General features: G+C 38.1%; 1 protein-coding gene across 1 annotated transcript in view; it reads right to left on the bottom strand.

The window, feature by feature from the left end:
- Nucleotides 1-20,794, bottom strand: part of GBE1 (1,4-alpha-glucan branching enzyme 1) — a 276,713-nt gene extending 255,919 nt beyond the window's left edge. The window contains exon 1 of the mRNA XM_006726989.3: nt 20,620-20,794. Within this exon, the coding sequence (XP_006727052.1) occupies nt 20,620-20,753 (134 nt within the window). The 5' untranslated portion in view covers nt 20,754-20,794. The remainder of the gene's footprint in view (nt 1-20,619) is intronic.
- Nucleotides 20,795-21,017: the final 223 nt, after the last annotated feature.

Below are 21,017 nucleotides of genomic sequence, written 5' to 3'. Positions count from 1 at the left end.
CGCTTAACGACTGAGCCACCCAGGCACCCTGAGACAGAGCATTTTTTTTTTTTTTTTTTTTTGCGAGAGAGAGAGAGAGAATGAGCAGGGGAGAGCAGCAGAGGGAGAGGGAGAAGCAGGCTCCCCGCTGAGCAGGGAGCCCGACGCGGGACTCGATCCCAGGACCCTGGGATCATGACCTGAGCCGAAGGCAGACGCTTAACGACTGAGCCACCCAGGCGCCCAGTACTGGATAATTTTAAGAAAAGTCAGGTGGAAAAATGAATGATTTTCTAATTGAAAGTCTGTACCTGATTCATTTGTGACGAAATGCTGACATGTTGATTCTGTTCCACACACAAAAAACTCTCTGAAAGACATCAGGAATGCGATCTGAAGTAATGCAGTTTCTACAGGAATGATCACTAGAAGATCTCTACTGGTTTTAATAGGAGATATTTTAGCACACTGTAAAGAGCGCTGGCGTGAGTTGAAACCCTTAGAGAGAGATATTCCACCATCTAAGATGAGCTGTGCTAAGTGGCAACAGCGCAGGCTCCTTAATTACAGAGATAAAGGCACAAAATTAACTGAAGGATCTGTAAGAATTTGGTGGCCATGCATTTTTATGCATTGCTAGCACCACAGGAAAAAAAAGGAAAATAAAAGAACTTTGGATTCTTGTAATAAATTAAAAGACTAGGATCTCATTGAAAACCTAGGTAAATATGTTTTGGCAACTAAAGCAAAAGAAAAGAAAAAGAAAAATGAACAATGTGGGGGGCAAGTGACAGCCAATTAATCAACAACTTCATGCACACTCTGACCTTGCCACTCAAAGTGTGGTCCAGCAGCATCACTGTGAACTTGTTCAAAATGCAAATTGGCAAGCCTCTGCCCAAGCCGACCGCAGGTGATCCAGAGGCACTATTCTTGGCTACTTGCATAGTTGGGAAGAGAAAGCAAAATCTCACGATGGCTTTAGCTATCTCATACACCCCATTTTCAATTCGAGTCCTTATCTTCTGTCCTTTGGTTTGTTACTTCAGCAATTTCCCTTCCTTATAGTTTGCTCTAGTATGTTTACTAGGAAAAGAGTAATCAGAACTTAGGTGGTCTCCAACATATAATGGCAATAGCGTAGTTCATGATTGTCTTGTTTTGGGTTTTTGTTTGTATTGCGTTGGCTTTTTTAAGATTTTATTTTTATTTATTTGAGAGACAGAGAGCGCACATGCACAAGCAGGGGTAGGGGCAGAGGGAAAGGGAAAAGCAGACTCCCTGCTGAGTAGGGAGCCCAACTCAGCTCCATCCCAGGACCCTGGGATCCTGACTTGAGCCGAAGGCAGACACTTAACTGACCCAGGCGCCCTGCATTGGCTTTTAAGGGTCAGCATTACAAAAGGTAGACACCAGTTTAAAAACAAAAATGCTCCCTGGCTGAAAGTTCAAAAATTCTCAAATGGATGATCTTGAACTAGCCTACAAACACAATCATTTAAATGTATATAATATATAACAGTACAATGTTATTATCAGCAATTATCACTTTACATCTAATTGGCTGATCAGCCAGAAAAACAACTAAAGGTCACTTCTGAGATGGAACCAATGGAAAGCAAACAGGAGGAAAGGAAACAGAATAAAAGGCTCAGTTATCACAAAAATATGTCTAATATCTAATGAATGTTTGTCTCTGAAATTAGTAATTACTTTTTATTAAGATTATAGAGAAATTATGTGGTAGGGGCTCCACCCTTCATCTATGCATCTACTCAAGAAGCAAATACTTCCCTATCTAACACATTCAAAAATATACACCAATTCTACTACATTGCCGACGTGGAAACATCAAAATAAGACACAAAGAAATCTAGTATAAATTATTTGCATTCTTTCCTTCTTTATAAGTTAAATGTGCCTACAGATTTCTAATGACTAAGCAAGGAGGAAGGTGAAAAGAAATGGCTTAAGGTCCTGTCAAAAACATTAAAATGAATGCTTAATTGTTGGTATGACAACCATTTGTATCTGTTTAGTCCAGAGTTAGCACTATTATTTATTGTTATTTTTTCTTAGAAAATCTAAAATGCAGTAAATGCTCTTAAAATATCTTTTCCTTCTCAGATCTTACATAAGCCTCATTTTCAATGTTCTTATTTTTCTCCAGAAGAATTTCATTATAATTATTTCAACTTAAGGAAATAAATAGCTTAACTATTCCTTCCCAGGCTACCTGATGAATTAATTATGTCTGCCTATAACCAGACCTCTGCCTCGCTTCCCGTGAACCCTGGAATATTTAATGGTCCCAGCCTTTCCAATTTGAAGGTAACAAATTTGGGAGACTTGCACTATTCCTTTTTTGCTTTTCACAGTACTTAAAATTAATGGCCCCCAAAACCTACCACTCCCTAATTTCAATCTTGTAGACTTCATTATTAAAAGTGATTATTAAATGATCACTAGTCTCATGGCTGCCTTAGAAAATGACAGTGCGCGTCTGTACTGCCTCAGGGTGCCGGAAAACATACATGCATTCACAGTCATATACACTGTTTAAAATCTAAAAACTAATTTTACCCACAAAATCCATCACAAACATTAAGAGCTAGAAAGTCTCAGCAATTGTTATGGACTCCATGCTTGAGGGCCCCTAAAATTCATACGTTGAAATCCTAATCCCACTGTGATGGTAGAGGTAGGTGGGGTGTTTGGGAGGTGACTAGGTCAGGACAGCGGAGCCTTCATGAATGGTAGTGCCCTTACACAAACAGATTGGCGAGAGCTTACTGCTTTTCCCCCACTCCTCTCTGTCAAGTGAGGAGGATACAAGGGGAAGACAGAAATCTGCAAATCAGGAAGACTGCCCTTACCACTGGATCTGCCAATGCCTTAATCTCAGACTTCCCAGGCTCCACAACTGTGGGAAATAAATTTCTGTTGTTTAAGCCACTTTGGTGTTCTGTTATAGCAGTCCAAACTGACTAAAACAGGAATCGAGGGCGCCTGGGTGGCTCAGTTGATTAAGTGACTGCCTTCGGTTCAGGTCATGATCCTGGAGTCCCGGGATCGAGTCCCGCATCGGGCTCCCTGCTCAGCAGGGAGTCTGCTTCTCCCTCTGACCCTCCCCCCTCTCATGCTCTCTCTATCTCATTCTCTCTCTCAAATAAATAAATAAAATCTTAAAAAAAAAAAAATAAAACAGGAATCGATCAGCCAAACCTGTCGGTAACTAAACGGAGGTGTGGCCACTGATTATTCAGCCAAGAGATTCTCTCTCTCTTTCACACACACACACACACACACACACACACACGGTGGAGGGGTGGGAGAGGGAGAGAGAGAGAATGAATGAATGCCAACCAACCGGGACTTAGAAAGTTAAGGGAAAAAAAAAAGATCATACAGCACCCAATCTGTTTCTGGCTATTTGCATCTCATCCACATTTTTACTATTTCCAAGGTTATAAATGAAACTTAATTAAAAAATAAAGTAAAATAAATAAAATAAAACCACAATGTCATTAATAGCAATCAATTCACAATATATCCATATGAAAACATCTCTTTGATATCATAAAATATTAAGTGCCTAAAATTTTAATATTTATATTGTATTTCCAGCCAGAACTTTCCATTAATGCAAATGGTTGTTAATAATATATCATAATGAGTAGCGTTACAAGCTTGAGAAATATTTCGTTCAACAAAATTTTTTTTTTTTGGCCAAAGAAAAAGTACTCAGACCTGGAGTGAATCACGTTGTGATAGAGCCTCCGTTGTATTTTAAAGTGTAAATTCTGTTTTAAGCTTTTCCACTCTACTTGAGAAAGAGCAACGACAAAATTCCCAAATGTCAACACAGATGGAAGTTGAGAGGAACAGCAATGAAATTTAAAATGCAAACTATAACCCAAAAAAAGAAGTACTCTTCCTTTCTCCTTTTTAACACTATGATGACTATCCCCAAAGAGAAGAAAATCCCCATTTTCTGCCATGTTTCTACACAGATACCAGCACAGTGAATAGGAAAACATTTATTCCGACTTGGATGAGACACGACACAAACGCCATTATACACACAAACACACATATAATATGTGTGTATATACAAATGTATAATACATATTTATATCATAGTCAGAGTTCAAATTTTAGAACTGAGATCTCTCTATATATTCCCTACAGTCATTTGAAACACTTGATATTGTAATAGATATTTCAAAATCTACTTTGGTGTAAGAGTGGTTAATGATAACAAAGGCTTTCTCTTGGATGCCTCAGTTTACCAGACTCTCCCCATTAAAAACCTAAATCCCTCCAGAGTATATCATTATTACTGAATACCAAAAGCACTTTCAAGAGCCTCAACTTACAGTGCTGCTTTATCTCAAGCCGAAATCAACCTGAAATCATGATCATTCGGGATGGCAATCCAGATAATTTGTTTCACTCACTTTCAAGAAACTACCTTAAAAAGGAATTTGCTAACTATTAAATGAACTTGAATGAGCCCCTTTTTTTAAATCAGTGAAACAGCCTCTCATTCTAGTGTTAATACTGTTGTTCAAGCACATTTTGTGGACAGCTTTAAAAGTTCAGGTGGAAAGTTAAAATTCTATTCATTAAGAAAACAAAGTCTAGTTTACAATCTAACAAACTAACACAGATTTGAAAAAAAATAAAAACTAGACACGTCTTCCTCTCCTTAGTAATAAAAATAGTATTTTTGTAAAACAAAGTAACATCAACAAATAGGCTTACGCATCCCAGCATTTGCTACGCCATAAAAAAAAAAAAAAAAAAAGACATTCCTAGGAAATCTATATAAAATTTTAACAGTGAAGGTGAATGAAGCCAGCAAGGATAGAAATTACTACTGGCCTGGCTGGAAAAGCATGTTGGGCCTGAGGCGAAAGAAGTTTTTTAAATAGGAGAATGTTCTGAAATAGAAAGCATGTTAAATAGAATTGCCTGAGGACGGTTAGGAAATGAAAAATTACACTAACTGCATTGGGAACAGCAACCTGATAAAAGCACAATGCACAAATTACAATCTTCGTCATGAGTAGTATTAGACATGAGAAAGGTTAAACTGTATGTGAGAGAGGTTTTGTCCACCACAGGCCACTACATGATAGAAGAATTACTTTCAAGTGTTTCTAGGGACCCTCCAACAACGATGGTAATAAATATTTCTGTATTTCTAATATTACAGAACAAACTGGACCAGACCCCCAGTCAACATCTACTTGCAAAGCACACCCTGAATAAAAACCTCTATTCTAAGCTCTCTGGAAAACAACTATAAAAGACAATAATGTGTTCCCTAAATATATTCCTCTCTTCTTAAATTCAAGACACACATCCAGCATCCCAGGGGTGCACAGTGAGTCAGCATGTACTGAGCAGCTATAATGAGGAGAACACAACACTAAAGAAAGAAGGAAACAGCATTCCATTGGAAGAATTTGGCACTTCATGACCACAAATGCTTTTATAAACAGTAATGTTTTTTATTATTACAGGGGTAACTATTAAGTATGAAAAGTGAGCAGGAGCAAAATAAATAAAAAGCATAAATACTGAAGAAACTACCATGTAGACAAAATAAGAAAAGCAAGTCCCAAAGAAAAGGGCATAAAATACAAAACACTCATGTTCATGCATGCACACCCACTCACAAGACATGTTTCAAGAGTGATCAAGGAGCAATCCTTCCAACCCTTCTCTCTTACAAGCAGAGACCAACTCTGGAATAATGCAAGTCATAATGAGTCACTGCAAATAAGCTAGATTTTAGGCCAACAACGTTAGGAACAGATATCCTTGGCTGAGTCAAAGTAAGGCTGGCACATCCTAGAAGGTCCAGGACCATTACAGCACAGAGGAGCTACCTAATTTCACTTTATCAAGAAAGACCAGATTTACTTTGGCTGTTTAGTTTCATTTTGTGCTTGTTTTTGCTTTATGGCACAGATGTAATGCATTTAGCATATGAAAATACGACATAAATAAGAATCACCTAAATGAAAAGGGCCCTGTGGACAAGCCATGTCAAATCACTTGGGGAAGACATGACCACCTAGTTGGCTCCAGTTAATTATGTGGCATATCTCCATGTTTACACTTACAACATCCCCTATTTATATTTCTCTTCAAGTATTAAGTATTAAAAACAAGTCACCAGTCAATAATTGCTGACTCCCTCTCTTAGGCAAATTCAGAATCACCATGGGAATACTTTCCACCGTTGTCAAGAACACAGAGCTGACTGAACCTCTCTCCCTCAATCTTTCCCTTCGTTGTTTTTATCAGTTATACCAACTCTTTCTAGAAAAACTCTTCTTCCAAATATATAATATTTTGAATATACTGGGTTAAACAATATATACTATGAAAGTAATTTTATCCATTCCTTTTTATCTTCTCCCATGTAGCTACTAGAAAATTTGAAATTACATATGTGGCTGATACTATATTTCTATTGAGTAGTGCTGATCTAGGTGAGACACTTAGGGTGGGGTCAGGAGGAGGCACTCAGCATTCATGTGCATTTCTGAGACCTTCCTGACTGGGTGACAATCATTAAAATATCTCCCTGACTTATTCAGGAAAATATTCCTGACTTATTCAGGAATGGGTGCCCTTAGCTTACTTAGGAATTGCTTCATTGCCCTCTAAAAGGAGTCCACAATCCTTTCCAAAATGTGTTTCTCTGTTAAAGAAATATGCTAACAGGTTATCAAATATGATTTATGAACTATTTTAAAGGCTTCAGTTCTTACACAATGTGGCAATTCTTACACAAGCATATTTTGCAACTGAACCATTTTGCAAGTAAACTTTTACTTAAAAGCAACAAAAACTGTCTTGAAGTCACAATGATTACTGCATTATAGTTTTAATAAAGAATAATGTTTTAGCTATCATATTCTTTGACGCCTTCCAAAAAAGTCTCAGCCTTTGTCCACATTCGTCAAGACTCTGTCCTTCTTTTACAGAGAAATGATTTTAAGAATTTCAGGCAATTCAAATGAACTTCTATGTGGTACATACTCCCCTTCCTTAACAGAACAGGATATGCTTTCATCTGTCTTATACTGAATTTTATGCACAAATATCTACTATAACTGCATTTATTCGTTCATCTCCCCAGTTAGAGCTCCTGTCAGAGAGGAAGTCTACTTCACTCATAATTGTCCTACTATCACATAGAGAAATGCCTGGGACAATGAAGATGTTGAAAATAGGTTTGCTAAATAAGCAAATTAATAAAACAGCCTATGACTCAGATGTGCACATATACCCTGGAACACCAGTGTGGGGAATACTTTTCTCGATGTAGTCATTTTCTATATCTTATCCTAAAGAAGTATATGCAACATTGAAACTCACAATTCAGCTGTGAGAAAAAGTAACTCTGATAATGATAAAATAAAACTCCCTTTACCTACTGTAAGTAGAAAAAAACATTGTGACCATTATAAAATTAAAAATCTGGTAAAGTATATGTGTATAAATAATTTATTTTCAAAAAATTACAACATATAACTTAAATATTTATAGAATAAAATTTGGCCCATTACTAACTCAGTTTTAAATTGAGGTTGGGGGGCGCCTGGGTGGATCAGTCGTTAAGCGTCTGCCTTCGGCTCAGGTCATGGTCCCAGGGTCCTGGGATCGAGGCCCCGCATCGGGTTCCCTGCTCGGCGGGAAACCTGCTTCTTCGTCTCCCACTCCCCCTGCTTGTGTTCCCTCTCTCGCTATGTCTCTGTCAAATAAATAAATAAAATCTTTAAAAATAATAATAATAAAAAAATAAATTGAGGTTGAGGTCATGCTGTGCCTTGCTAATCAAAGTACTGTGAAATAACAGCACCAGCATCAGCTGGGAGCTTCTTAGAAATGCAGATCTCAGACCCAGTGCACATAAAATGATGTGTACATAAATTGTAATAGTAATTATTATTGTGATGATGACAACTTATCGGTAGAGTTGGCAGAAGTCTCTTTTAGATACTCAGTGCCTCATATTCATCACAGCAAGTAATTAGAATGAACAAATCCTCAAAAGTTCCACTTTACTTTTCTGTTTAAAGATGGGTAAATTTTTAGCTATCTTACTCATAAATTTTACAAATTTTGCCAAATAAATGTGCTAAGAACTTTCATCTCTCAACATCTAAGCAATTTCTGTCTGGAAATTGACATGCTCTGATTTCTATTATAGTAATAGCACAATGAATCTGACAAACATCAAAGTAAATATTAAGATTGAAATAAACCAAAGGCTAATCTCAGTTAGATAAAAAGCAGCTAATCTTAAGGAATATTAACATAATTTTAGTTAAGATTTAACACATTCATTCCTACAAGTAAAAGTATAACAAAAATTTTTTGAAGGTTTGCTTGTTATTTAAGCCAAGTAAACAGACAAAATGAATGAAACTTTGTTTTATTTATTTATTTAAAGATTTTATTTATTTATTTGACAGAGAGAGACACAGCGAGAGAGGGAACACAAGCAGGGGGAGTGGGAGAGGGAGAAGCAGGCTTCCCCCGGAGCAGGGAGCCTGACGCGGGGCTGGATCCCAGGACCCTGGGATCATGACCTGAGCCGAAGACAGACGCGTAACGACTGAGCCACCCAGGCGCCCCTGAAACTTTGTTTTAAAAAGCAGTATTTTTTATAATATAGAACTGAACAATATGTGATACCGACAAACAGGTGGGTTCTATGGCATGAAATAAGACAAATCTTAAGAAGTCAAATTAAAATTCAATCTGCATATGTTTACAATATAAATCAATTAATGCTATGGCATAAGAAAAAATATGAAAATTAAATATTGAAAAAACTGTAACACAAGATGACAATTGTCATCATTCATATATTTCAGTGACACCTAACTAAACACCAATTTATTTTTGGCCAGGTGACTTTCTAATACAAGTCTGTCAGTTTACCATCTTTAAAAAAGAATCAAATATCCATAGGCAATAAAATAAATCTCAACCTAAACCTCAAGCCTTACATAAAAATTTACTCAAAATGGGTCATAGACTTACATGTAAAATGTAAGCAAATAAAACTTCCAGGAGAAACATTAGAGGAAATCTTCAGATCCTAGAGCTAGGCAAAGAGTTCTTAGCACAATCCATAGGACAACAACAAAAAAAATCAATAAATTGGACTTCATCAAAATTAAAAACTTTTCTGTTAAAGACCCTCTTTAGAAGATGAAAAGGCAAATGTTTGCAAAACAAATATCTGACAAAGATCTTATATCTAGAATACATTTTTTAAAAGTCTCAAAACTCAAAGGTAAAAAAAAATCATCCCAATTAGAAAATGGACAAAAGGCATGAAAAGACCTTTCACCAAAGAGGATCTATAGCTGGCAAGTAACACTTTAAAAGATTTTCAACATCATTAGCTATTAGAAAAATGCTAATTAAAACCACAATGATCTATCACTATACACCTATCAGGACTGCGAATATTAAAGTGACGATACCAAATGTTGACAAGGATGCAGATATACTGGATCTCGCATATATTTCTGATTGGATTGCAAAATGGCACAGACACTATGGAGACGTTTGGCAATTTCTTATAAAACTAAACATATTCTCGCCATATGACCCTGCATTCACACTCATAGGCATTTCTCCCAGAAAAGTAAAACCCATATGTAAATATTAACATCTCAACTTTATTGCAATAATTTTAATAGCCAAAAACTAGAAATAATCCATATGTCCTTCAACAGGTAAACAGATAAACTGTGGTACATACACACAGTAGAATACTATTCAGTGACAAAAAGGAACAAACTATTGATCTATGCAACTTGGATAGATCTCAAGGGCATCATGCTGAGTGAAAAAAAGTCAATCATCAAAGACTGCATATTGTACGATTTAATTTTCATATCATCCCAAAAATGAAAAAAAAATGTTATAGAGATGGAACACAAACCACTGGTTGCCAAAGTTTAGAGATGGGGGAAGGGAATAGTGTGAGTATAAAAGAATGAGGGAGTTCCTTTAGGGCCATGGATGTAATAGTTCCATATCATCATTATGGTGGTGGTTAAATCATATACTTTTTTTTTTTTTTAAAGATTTTTTATTTTTTTATTTGAGAGAGAGAGAATGAGAGACAGAGAGCATGAGAGGGAGGAGGGTCAGAGGGAGAAGCAGACTCCCTGCTGAGCAGGGAGCCCGATGCGGGACTCGATCCAGGGACTCCAGGATCATGACCTGAGCCGAAGGCAGTCGCTTAACCAACTGAGCCACCCAGGCGCCCCAATCATATACTTTTTACCACATTCACTTTTGGTAAAATTGAGAAAAAGTGGATACACATAAATAAGTGCATGTAAAAAAAAACTCATGAAATCTGAAAGAGGCCTGTAGATTGTAACAATGTTCACTTCCTGTTTTGAGACTGCAATATAGTTATGTAAGAATATTGCCATGGGGGCAAGCTTGAGAAAGGGTACAAGAGCCTTCTTTCTTTGAACTATTTTGCAAATTCCTATTAATCTATAATTATTTCAAAATATTTCTTTTTTAAATCCAGTCTAATACTATTTGCAGTTCTCTAAATTCACTCTATTTTTAAATGTCCTCTAACCTTTTCTTTTCTTTTTTTTGGCTCATATTTTTTTGTTTGTTTTTAAAGTCTTTTAGCTCTAAAGGTACTCTGGATCTGCTACAACAAAACTTCAGTTATTTTAATACTCTCGTTTCTATGTACCTCCTGCTTACGTGTTGCATTTTTGAGTAGAGGTTTACCTAATACTGCATGGACAGCATATAGTTTTCAATAAAAGGCACCTTAGGGAAGTGAAGCAAAAAGAGATCTGTTAGTTTCATTACACTCTTATCGCTAGCAAGCACAATTTTAATTTTAAACAACCAACATAACACTGCCAACTGAAACAGTCAAGAGGATGGAAGACTCCCATGTGTAAACAACAACAAAAATGTACAAATAACAAACGTATCAGAGATTTTTAATGCAGAAAGATCAGAGCTAGGAAAAAAAAAATATGGAAATGACAAACATGAACTCATTTGTGAACTTCCAAAATCCTGGAATAATAACCAATCCTCTTGAGAGAAGACTGTAAAACAATTAAAAACCGATAGTAACTCAGACATTAGTTACTCATGATCTAAATAATAGTACAGAACAATCATGGAGGGTAGGCCTATAACCTCCTAGAACAGAAAACCTATTATGACCCCAGACTCAGCAATGATCTTCTATTCTGACACCAAAGAGAATTGCACTCTTCCACAGATTGCTCTTTAGTCCTATTATCAAAGACAAAACACTAAACTTGCCTATGATGATAAAATCCTATATTTATATAAAAAGTCTGTGCTAAGTATGTTGTGAGAATGACAGTCACACATCTCAAGCTTTCAAAAGAAAAACATAGGAAGGTATACTGTTAAAGCCTCATAAACGAGCAGGTCATTAGATAACAAAAGACAATTTGTGTTTAACGATTGAGTGTAAATTAACTGACATCTTTATTTATTTTTTTTTAAAGATTTTATTTATTTATTTGAGAGAGAGAATGAGAGACAGAGAGCATGAGAGGGAGGAGGGTCAGAGGGAGAAGCAGACTCCCTGCCGAGCAGGGAGCCCGATGCGGGACTCGATCCCGGGACTCGATCCCGGAACTCCAGGATCATGACCTGAGCCGAAGGCAGGCGCTTAACCAACTGAGCCACCCAGGCACCCTAACTGACATCTTTAATTTAGTTCTTCTTTCTAACCTCACAAATACGATATAACTTAAAGATAAATCAGATCATTTTTTAATGAACCCAAGAATACATGAAAAGTTATTAGTAATCGACAAACTCATTTCCTCTCAAAATATTCTCATTATTTTTTAAGAGTAATATATCTGTGATATTAAAAGGAAAAGATAGTGGCGTTCAAGTCTTGGAGCCAGGTAGCTGAGGAGATCCAATCCGGTCATTTTGGACCAGAGCAGTCAAAAGTCTCTATATTCCTCTAAGAAAAAAAATCTGGAAAAAATACAGATCGGGTTTAGAAAAGCAAAAGCCATAACTCAGAGATTGGTGATATTGAGGGATGTGGCTGTAGACTTCTCTTGAGAGAAATGAAAACACTTGGGTTCTGCTCAAAAGGTTTTGTACACAGATGTGATTTTAGGGAACTACAACATATAGTCTCACTAAGACTTTTCACCTTAGGCAGAAGTAGTGTTCTTTTTGGAGCAAAGGAAAGAGCTCTGGGATGCTCTGACAGGTGAGGCCAAAGGACTTTTCTCAGGAAAGTGTATATAAGGAAAAGCCTTTATTATTGAGGCTCACTTTCAGCTAAGAATGACCATGGGACAGTTCTGGTCAATAATTTGTAAACAGGAAATTTAACATATGCTTGGCTAAAATGGACAGGATAAACTGGCATGAACGTGCTCCTGCTAGGAAGACAGATGTGGGGCCTACATGTGCCCCGCCATCTTCTAAGCATAAGAATAAAGACCATGGGCAAAAGACAGTAAAAAGATAAAGGATGGCTCAGTGCTAAAGCCCAAACCATTCACCTTCTCTTTCTTTGTGAAAGATACAAAGTTCTACTTTAATAACTCAGTTTGTGGGATTTTCTGTTAATTGAGGGCACATTGGGTTTTCTGTTACATAGACCTACATGTATTATGCTTCTTTATTATGCTTCTGTAACAGAGAATGTACCTGTATTACTCTGTGATTCATAATTAAATATAGCCTGTGGCTGTTGTTTATAATTTATGAAAATGAAAATAAATTAGATATGATATTGAGTAACATATGATTTCATTGGTAAAAGAAATATTTAATTCTCACTTGCTAAATATTTGGAAAACTTCAAGGTTACCTATACAAGAAGTGTACCTGTGTACTTGGTTTCTGATTATCATATTTTATTTATTTTTTTAAGATTTTATTTATTTAATTGTCAGAAAGAGAAAGAGCACAAGCAGGGGGAGTGGCAGAGGCAGAGGGGGAAGCAGGCTCCCTGCTGAGCAAGGAGCCCGATGTGGGACTTGATCCCAGGACCCCACAATCATGACCTGAGCCGAAGGCAGGCGCTTAACCAACTAAGCCACCCAGGCGTCTCTCTGATTATCATATTTTAGATTACAGACCTAGAGTACATATCCAGAGACTGTGACTCATTGTAATTTCTGTTCAATGGATCTACTAAAACACACATGAATATTCCATTTTTCTGTTTTATGCATTTCATTGCAAAGGCAAACATATTGAAAATAACTATAATCATAAAGTAAAGAGAGATAAAAGACAAGGCAAGATACAGGACTTAAATTTTATTCTTACTAATAGATTATATGTTCAGATTCCGCTGGACAATTCTTTCATTTTCAAACTTTTAAGCTGCTGTTATATATTTTTTCTTATTTTCAAAGTTATTCCTGTTTATCAGTAAACTTGATATGACCATTCCTCCAACCATCCAGAGTTCAGGAGGAAGAAAATCCCTGTAGCTGTTTGATGCCCAAGAATATGAACAGTTAGCAGTCAGATGAAAGACGAGAAAAGATGGAAAAGGAAGATCAAAAGAAGAGTGATTGTGAGCTTCGGCAGGCTAGCAGTTACCTCTGTCTCTAAAGGGACCTTTGTGCTCATTATATCCGGGACTCGTCTTGCCTTCAGCTTATAGTAAACACAGGCAATTGCCTTCTCATTTCCTCTCCAAATTAAGGATCAAGTTTAAACATATTCTTTTCCTTGTATACTAGACTATGATTAAAATTACCACCTCCTCACCTCATTGACACAATGGCTCTACTAGGAAAAAAGAAAGAACCCCCTAAGGGCATGTACTGTATGGAGCACTGGGTGTTATATGAAAACAATGAATCATGGATCACTACATCAAAAACTAATGATGTAATGTATGGTGACTAACATAACATAATAAAATTAAATTAAGTTAAAAAAAAAAAAAAGAAAGAACCCCCTAAAGATGCCATCCAACAAAATGGAAGAGTTGTGGAGAACTTCTAGTCATGTTACTTACCTGATGGTTGATTTCAGGATACAGCATTAAAGAAGCTAACAAAAATAAAATCTTTTGAAAATAATATCCTAGTGAATATTTATGATGGAAGGCTATTTTGCTTATAATATTATCATCATCAAATAACTATTATTTACTTACTAAGGATCTTTAATATATGCCTAGTCCTCAGGACACTTCTAGAAGGTAGGTCCCATCCTTCAGAAAAAGAAACTAAGGTTCACAGAGGTTGATTAATTTGCCCTCAGATTCAAAGCTATTAGCACATATGAGAGCTCAAGTTCAAGCTTCATCTTGCCCTTATACTTTGCAACATATACACAGCAATATTTTTATACCTTTTCCCATTTTACATGTTAAGAAACTAAATTCAGAATCTAAATTATTCTAATCATTTAAACATCAAAAACACTAGTTTTAGTCTAGTCCCTATAACTTAACATCAAATAAGATGCAATGTAATTATATAATAAATTAATGAATGTAGATTGTATATTAACATGTGTTTAATGTGGTTTTACCTTTTATTAATGTACTTAGTTCCTGTTACTCTAAATACAAAACAGAATATGCTGCTTTTGGATGTTAAACACAAAAGAACCCTGGATTCAAACAGTGATAAGCATCTACCGACAGGTAGACATCACAAGAAGAGAATGTACTCTTTAGTAAAAAATAAACTTAACTTTTGAATGAACTGGTAGCAGCAATTCTCTCCAATGAAAACACTTTCATGTTTTCCTTTAATATCTATAAATGTATAATTGAAGTTTAATACATGCTTTCAAATAACAGCAGCATGATATTCTTATCAGTCTAAAACTATAGGACATTTCACAGGGACTATATTAACATCTCGCTGACTAACTAGGACCAGCTTGGTGGGAGCTGAACTGAATCCTCTAAGAAGTTATCACATAAAGAGTCATTTCTCAGGAGGTGGTACAGCAGGCACCAGAGCCTAAACTAAACCAAAATGCTCCATCAAGTCATTTTAAGGCACTTTGAAAATGAAAAGAGGTCAGAGCCTCTTGCCCATCACTGTAGAAAATTTGGGAGTAACTGGAGTTAGTACAGATCTCAGCTGCAAAGGGCAAATAAATCTACTAGTACAGAAGAGTGGGCAAGATACATCTTGTAATCTTTAGATTTTTTTTCCCTGCCTTCTAGAATCACTGACATTTGACTTTCCTCAGAGCCAACAACTTGGCCAGGCACTGAGAAAAAAGTGCATCATGCAGCTATGATATAAAACTTCTGTGCTGTGAGAATCAATTTTTGGTGTGGCTGCTGATACACCAAATCCAAAGTACTTTCTAACTCTGATTAGGTACCAATGTAAAAGCTATTTTCATTTCTAACAAAATGGTGATGTTCACTGTAATTGTAACACTTTTAGGGTCACAAAAACCTCTCCTCCCCTTCTTGGGCACACAATTTGACATCAGGCTCTCTCGAACTGTATATCCTTTCAGTGACTAAGCCTTTAGACTCTGTGGAAATATCTAATTAATAATGATTTTCTTGATTTTCACTAGTTATCTTTAGCTCTTTACTTGAACATATACTTCCCTTCCCTAGACTGTCATACATAATCCTCTGGTAACTACCATTTCTTCTCTGTTCATTCTAGCACTCCCCACATTTTTAGCTTACAGTAGGTTGACGTGAGATTCATTATTACGAAAAAAGAGAAAAATAAATAGACTCAGATCACATTCATGCAAATACTATTCTGTTTCCTATAAGCCAAGTATGGTTCTATGGACTGAGAAGACAATAGTAAACAAACAATACAGAGAAAGTGCCCACCCATGGGAGCAAACGATCTAGCCAGGGATACAAAAGGTCAGAAAGACAACTACATTACAGTGGATGAACATCCTTAGGAGGGGGTGTTCAAGGTGGTAGACAAGAAGTGAGGCTCCTCAGCCAGCCTGGAAGAAGATATAAGGATGGGGAGAAATCAGGGAAGGTATATATCTGTAAGCTGCTTCCAGAAGCACGTATAGGAACATATAAGATAGAAGCAAAGTATGCATAAAACAGAACAAACAGCATGTACAAAAGCACAGCTGGACCCATGTCTAGACCAAAACATGTGGCTTCCAACACAGAATAATATTCTGGCACATTGCCAACTGACACCCTTTAAACATTTGTTAAAGATCTATTTAATGGGGTAGAGGAAAATTATATTAATAAAAATATACAAAAGGGTTCACTTATTAATTGATTTCCACTGAGCTAAAGGAGTCACTTCTTTTTTTATTTTTTAAAGATCTTATTTATTTATATGACAGAGAGACACAGCGAGAGAGGGAACACAAGCAGGGGGAGCGGGAGAGGGAGAAGCAGGCTTCCCGCGGAGCAGGGAGCCCGATGCGGGGCTCGATCCCAGGACCCTGGGACCATGACCTGAGCCGAAGGCAGACGCGTAACGACTGAGCCACACAGGCGCCCCAGGAGTCACTTCTGATAAAAATCAAAAATGTTTCCGGTTCTTAATCTCTCTTGCCTTTTATTCATGATTTTTCTAGACCCCTACCTTCTTGTGAGCCCACACAAAGAAATGAAAATCTTCAATATTTAAAAAGGGGTACATGCGTAAAATGGGTATGTTTCCAATTTATTCTAGTGATACTTTAGTGCCCCTTATAGAATGGCTCTGACATCTGAGTTGCCTCTCTAGACCCTTAGGCCCCCTCTGGTTAGATGGTACAGAGTGAGAAGGAAGGTCCAAAAATGAGGCTAAAAAGGTAGATGGAGACCAGATAATACAGAATCTTGCACATCATGAGAAGTAGTCTGTGTTATACCTTAAAAGCTACGGGGAATTGTTGAGGAAATCTGAAAAGGAGGAGCAACGATGAGGCTGTTTTTGTAAACCAGGCTAGAGATGTTAGCAACTTGAGTAGGATGATAGCAGTAAGAATATAAAGTGGCATGTAGTTGAAAAAGAGTTAGGAACTATAATCAACTCTACTTGGAGATAAGAAGAAAGAAGCGGTGAGAATTAAGGATAAGTGTTAAGTTTTTTAGGCTTGAGCAGTTGGTAGATAAAGATACCACACACAGAGATAGGGTATAAAGGGACAAACAGGTTTGGGATGAAAAACGCTAAGTTTGGTTTATGCATGTTGAGTTTTGCACTTCTAGGACATCAAAATGAAGGTATTTATAAATATGACCGAGACCAGGAGATCTGAGGGTGAAGATAGATGTGGGTAGCCTCAGTACATAAATGGAATCCATGGGATGGAGGAGAATGTCTAGGGAAAGTATATAAGCAGACATACATAAAAGGACATAGGGAAGAGCCCTGAGAATCTCTTACGTTAAATGGTCAGAAAGAGAGGAAAAACCATCAGAGGTAATAGAAGAAAAGCAAAAGATTTTCATGGCTTCAAGGATACAAGAAGTGGCCCAAAATGTCCAATGCTAGAGATAAAGAAGGAAAGAGGTATCCACTAAATTACCAAGAAGTCACTGTTTGTGAAACTTGCTGAAAATAGTTCTAGAAAGAAAGATTAATCCCACCTGCAGTACTACTAGCCACGTGAATTTAAGCACTTGACCTTGACCAAATCTCAGGTTCTTCAGCTGTAAGTCATGAAAAATAAAAACCCTTCCTGCCTCGTGGTTTTGTCATCAGTATTACATTAAAATCTAAAAATACTATATAAACTTTAAACAGAGGGTATAGACAAGTGCTTTTGCAACTGTGTTGTTCTTTAAGTTGTTCACAAATGTCAATTCTCTGTTTCACACACATGGCTCAAAAGTCACATTTGACTTACACTGGCCAATATAATGTATCAGCAGAAGTTACTCACTCTTTGGGAAAAGCTGTAAGAAACAGTGCATAGTTTAACATGTTCTGTATTCCCTACAGCTAACATTATAGCAGCATGTTTCAAAACGAAGCTTTCATCATCCTAAATCCTTGAGTGATGACCAAGAGAGACTGACACACATTGGCATGTAATATAGGGACAATTAATCTCACTGTTTTAAAACACCAAGATTTTGAAATTATGATCACAGCAACTAATTGCAGTATAAATAACAGGTGAAAAAAGGACAGCCAAAAGGAAAATCCCATCTTAGAAGGTAATCAATGAGACATCATCAGGACTACCACACGCACTAATGTACTAATTTTTATTTTATGTCACCGAGTAATTCATTAATCCTCACACTTGATCTGACATTCTTACAGTTACAGAAAAGGTAAACAAGAACAACAAATGTACATAACAGAATTGTTAACGAAGATGCTTTCGTTGGGAAAGGATGAGACAGTCCATCAAAGACAAGAAACTAACTCCCCCACCACCATTCTTAAATACCGTTGTTTGTGCCCTAAATTTTCTTCACTCCTTAAAGTTCTACTTTGCACCTGAATGACTGGCTGTATATCTATGTTAGGGCAAAGACACAATGCACCAGTGGGTTATTAGAAATAAACAGAAAATCGAAAAAGTAACCAGGACCAAACTTTATGAGGGAAGAATTTTTTTATTCTTCACATGTTAACAGTCAATAAAAATTGCTACTGCCAAATGCCAAATTACTATTTGATATGCCTAAATGGAACATGTGTGCTGGAAAATGGCAATTACTCAGAACCAAGTCCAGAAGTAGAATCCAGGTCAGAGTGAGGCACAAGGGCCCACTGGACCAGCCTTTTCACCAAGGACACTGGATTGCCCTCACTTCCTTATTTGGGCCTTTGACCCTCCCATTAATTTTGACAAACCATGAAAGAGGATCATAACTGCTTCAATCCCAATGGAGTTGAAGTGAATTACATGAAAGAAACACTTAACAAGGGTTGTTTGTCTGCTGTGATCTTTTTGTTTTAAAGAAGGTAGGGAAACAAACAAAACATCCCACAAGTCTTCTTTTAGAAATGTCTTTGTCATTTACAAAGCATACAGATAAATTAGGATCATCATTAATAAGCACATCAAAAAAGTCTGACCACCATCTTTTGCTCTAAGATTTTTTGACTATTTCTAAATCCAATTTTGAACCATGAAGATTATGCACTCAGTCACTTTGAAAGCATAAATTGTAAATACTGAAAGCAATTTCATAAGGCTGTGTATGGGCCCAATAACCTGATTAACTGAGCAACAGCTCAAGGTGACTACTTTGAGGAGGGCTCATTCATTAGGATATACAAGCTCTGCAATGAGATGTTATACTGAACTTTGTGTCCCCAACTTCTTTTGTTCATAGGGAATCCTTAATAAACAGTTGCAATTCCAAGTCGTGAACTTAAGATTTTTTTCCCAAATTCCAGATCAACCCTGTTTCATTACCCCCTAATACTGCTTCTTGCCACTAACTAAATGGCCATTTTTCTGGGGCACCTGGGTGGCTCAGGCAGTTAAGCCTCTACGTTCCGCCCAGGTCATGATACCAGGATACTGAGATTGAGCCCGCATTGGGCTTGCTTCTCCCTCTCCCTCCCCCTGCTTGTGCTCTCTCTCTGTCAAATAAATAAATAAAATCATAAATAATGGCCATTTTCTATTACTTGAAAATGTGACTATGTATATTCTTTTGCCATGGTAGTTTTCCTCCTGGAGTCACTTGGCTAAATGGGCAGAAACCATTAAATCACAATGTGCTTATCTCACAAATGTAACTACTATCACTAGTATAACAACTATTTTAATCTTAAAAACTATACCTCTGAAGTTGAGCGGGCTACTAGAATTATTATCCCAGCAACTTAACTGTGCTAAAACAATTTACTATAGCACGATAGGGAACAAACTAAAGCTAAGGCTCCTAAATCGGCTTCTAGAAGTTTGGGTTTCCGGGCCTTTCTCCCTCTTCGGGATGGCAATACCAAACACAGACAAATGTCGCTGACAGACGACGTTGCCATACGTTTACTCATCAATGCCGACCCGCGGGGTCGGGAAATAGTGTTCAAGATACGCTTAATCTTCCCTGAGAGAGGAAATATTAAGGAAAGAACAAAAACTGCCTGAAAGAATCCTGTTGGATGTAAAATCACAGTATTTGCAATGAAATAAACAAAAATTGTAAACGCGCGATTACACACGCCGGGTGCTATGCACACGTTAATTCACGGGGCAACACTGTGAATGGGAAGGTCAGAAAACCTGCAGTGGCTTTGCCTCCCTCGGTTTCGCACCTGAGGAAACTAGTGCTGGGAGCCAAAGCACGCACGCAATGGCGCAAAACCAAGGATTTGAAAGGAAGGGAGAAGGGATGAGGGAAGTTTATTCAGCGCTGCCACGTCTAGTCCGGGGGCCAGAGTTACCACACCGCTACTCTGGAAGCCACTGGATCCAGGTAACGAGGTCAACTCTACGCCCACCCAAAGAAGTTGTTACCCTCCAAGGCCGGGGGCGGGGCCCAAGAGGCGGGGCCGCTAGGGGGCGGGGCCTGAGCGAACAGGGGCAGAGGGGCGGCCCGAGCCTGGAGCCCGCGCCTGGAAGGCAGTCTGTCTCGCTTAGAGGAGAAGGGGGATGGGGGGGGGGGAAGAGTGCTGAGGTGGCGTCAGGCGGTACCTGCGCTGGAAATCCATGGCGAAGGGTTTCAGGTACGGGTCGATCTCCAGCAGTCGAGCTAGTTCCGGCACGTCCGCCAGGGCTGCAGGCAGCGCCGCTTCGGAGCAGTCGGCCCGAGCGTCGGAAGCCGCCATCTTCTGGTGCAGCCCGAGTAGCCGAGCCCGAGAGGGTCGATTGGAACCTGAGCGGGAACTGGAGCTCACGCTGGGAGGAAGGCGGCGAAGGCGGAGCCGGAGGACGCTGAGGCGAGCTTCGGCGGCCCAGGGCCCTTTATAGCGGAAGAGAACTGCCGTCTGCCCCCCCCTCCTTTCCCCCCTTCTCCTCCCCCGGCGGCGGGGCGGAGCGGGACCCAGGGTGATTCCCGGACGCACCTCCCGAAGTGGGGAGGGGAGTGCTGT

Source organism: Leptonychotes weddellii, chromosome 1, assembly GCF_054177405.1.
Source record: "Leptonychotes weddellii isolate Sample4059 chromosome 1, ASM5417740v2, whole genome shotgun sequence".
In the NCBI taxonomy this organism is placed as follows: Eukaryota; Metazoa; Chordata; class Mammalia; order Carnivora; family Phocidae; genus Leptonychotes; species Leptonychotes weddellii.
Note: the sequence above shows the minus strand (reverse complement) of the source record. Positions and strands in the feature narration are given on the sequence as shown.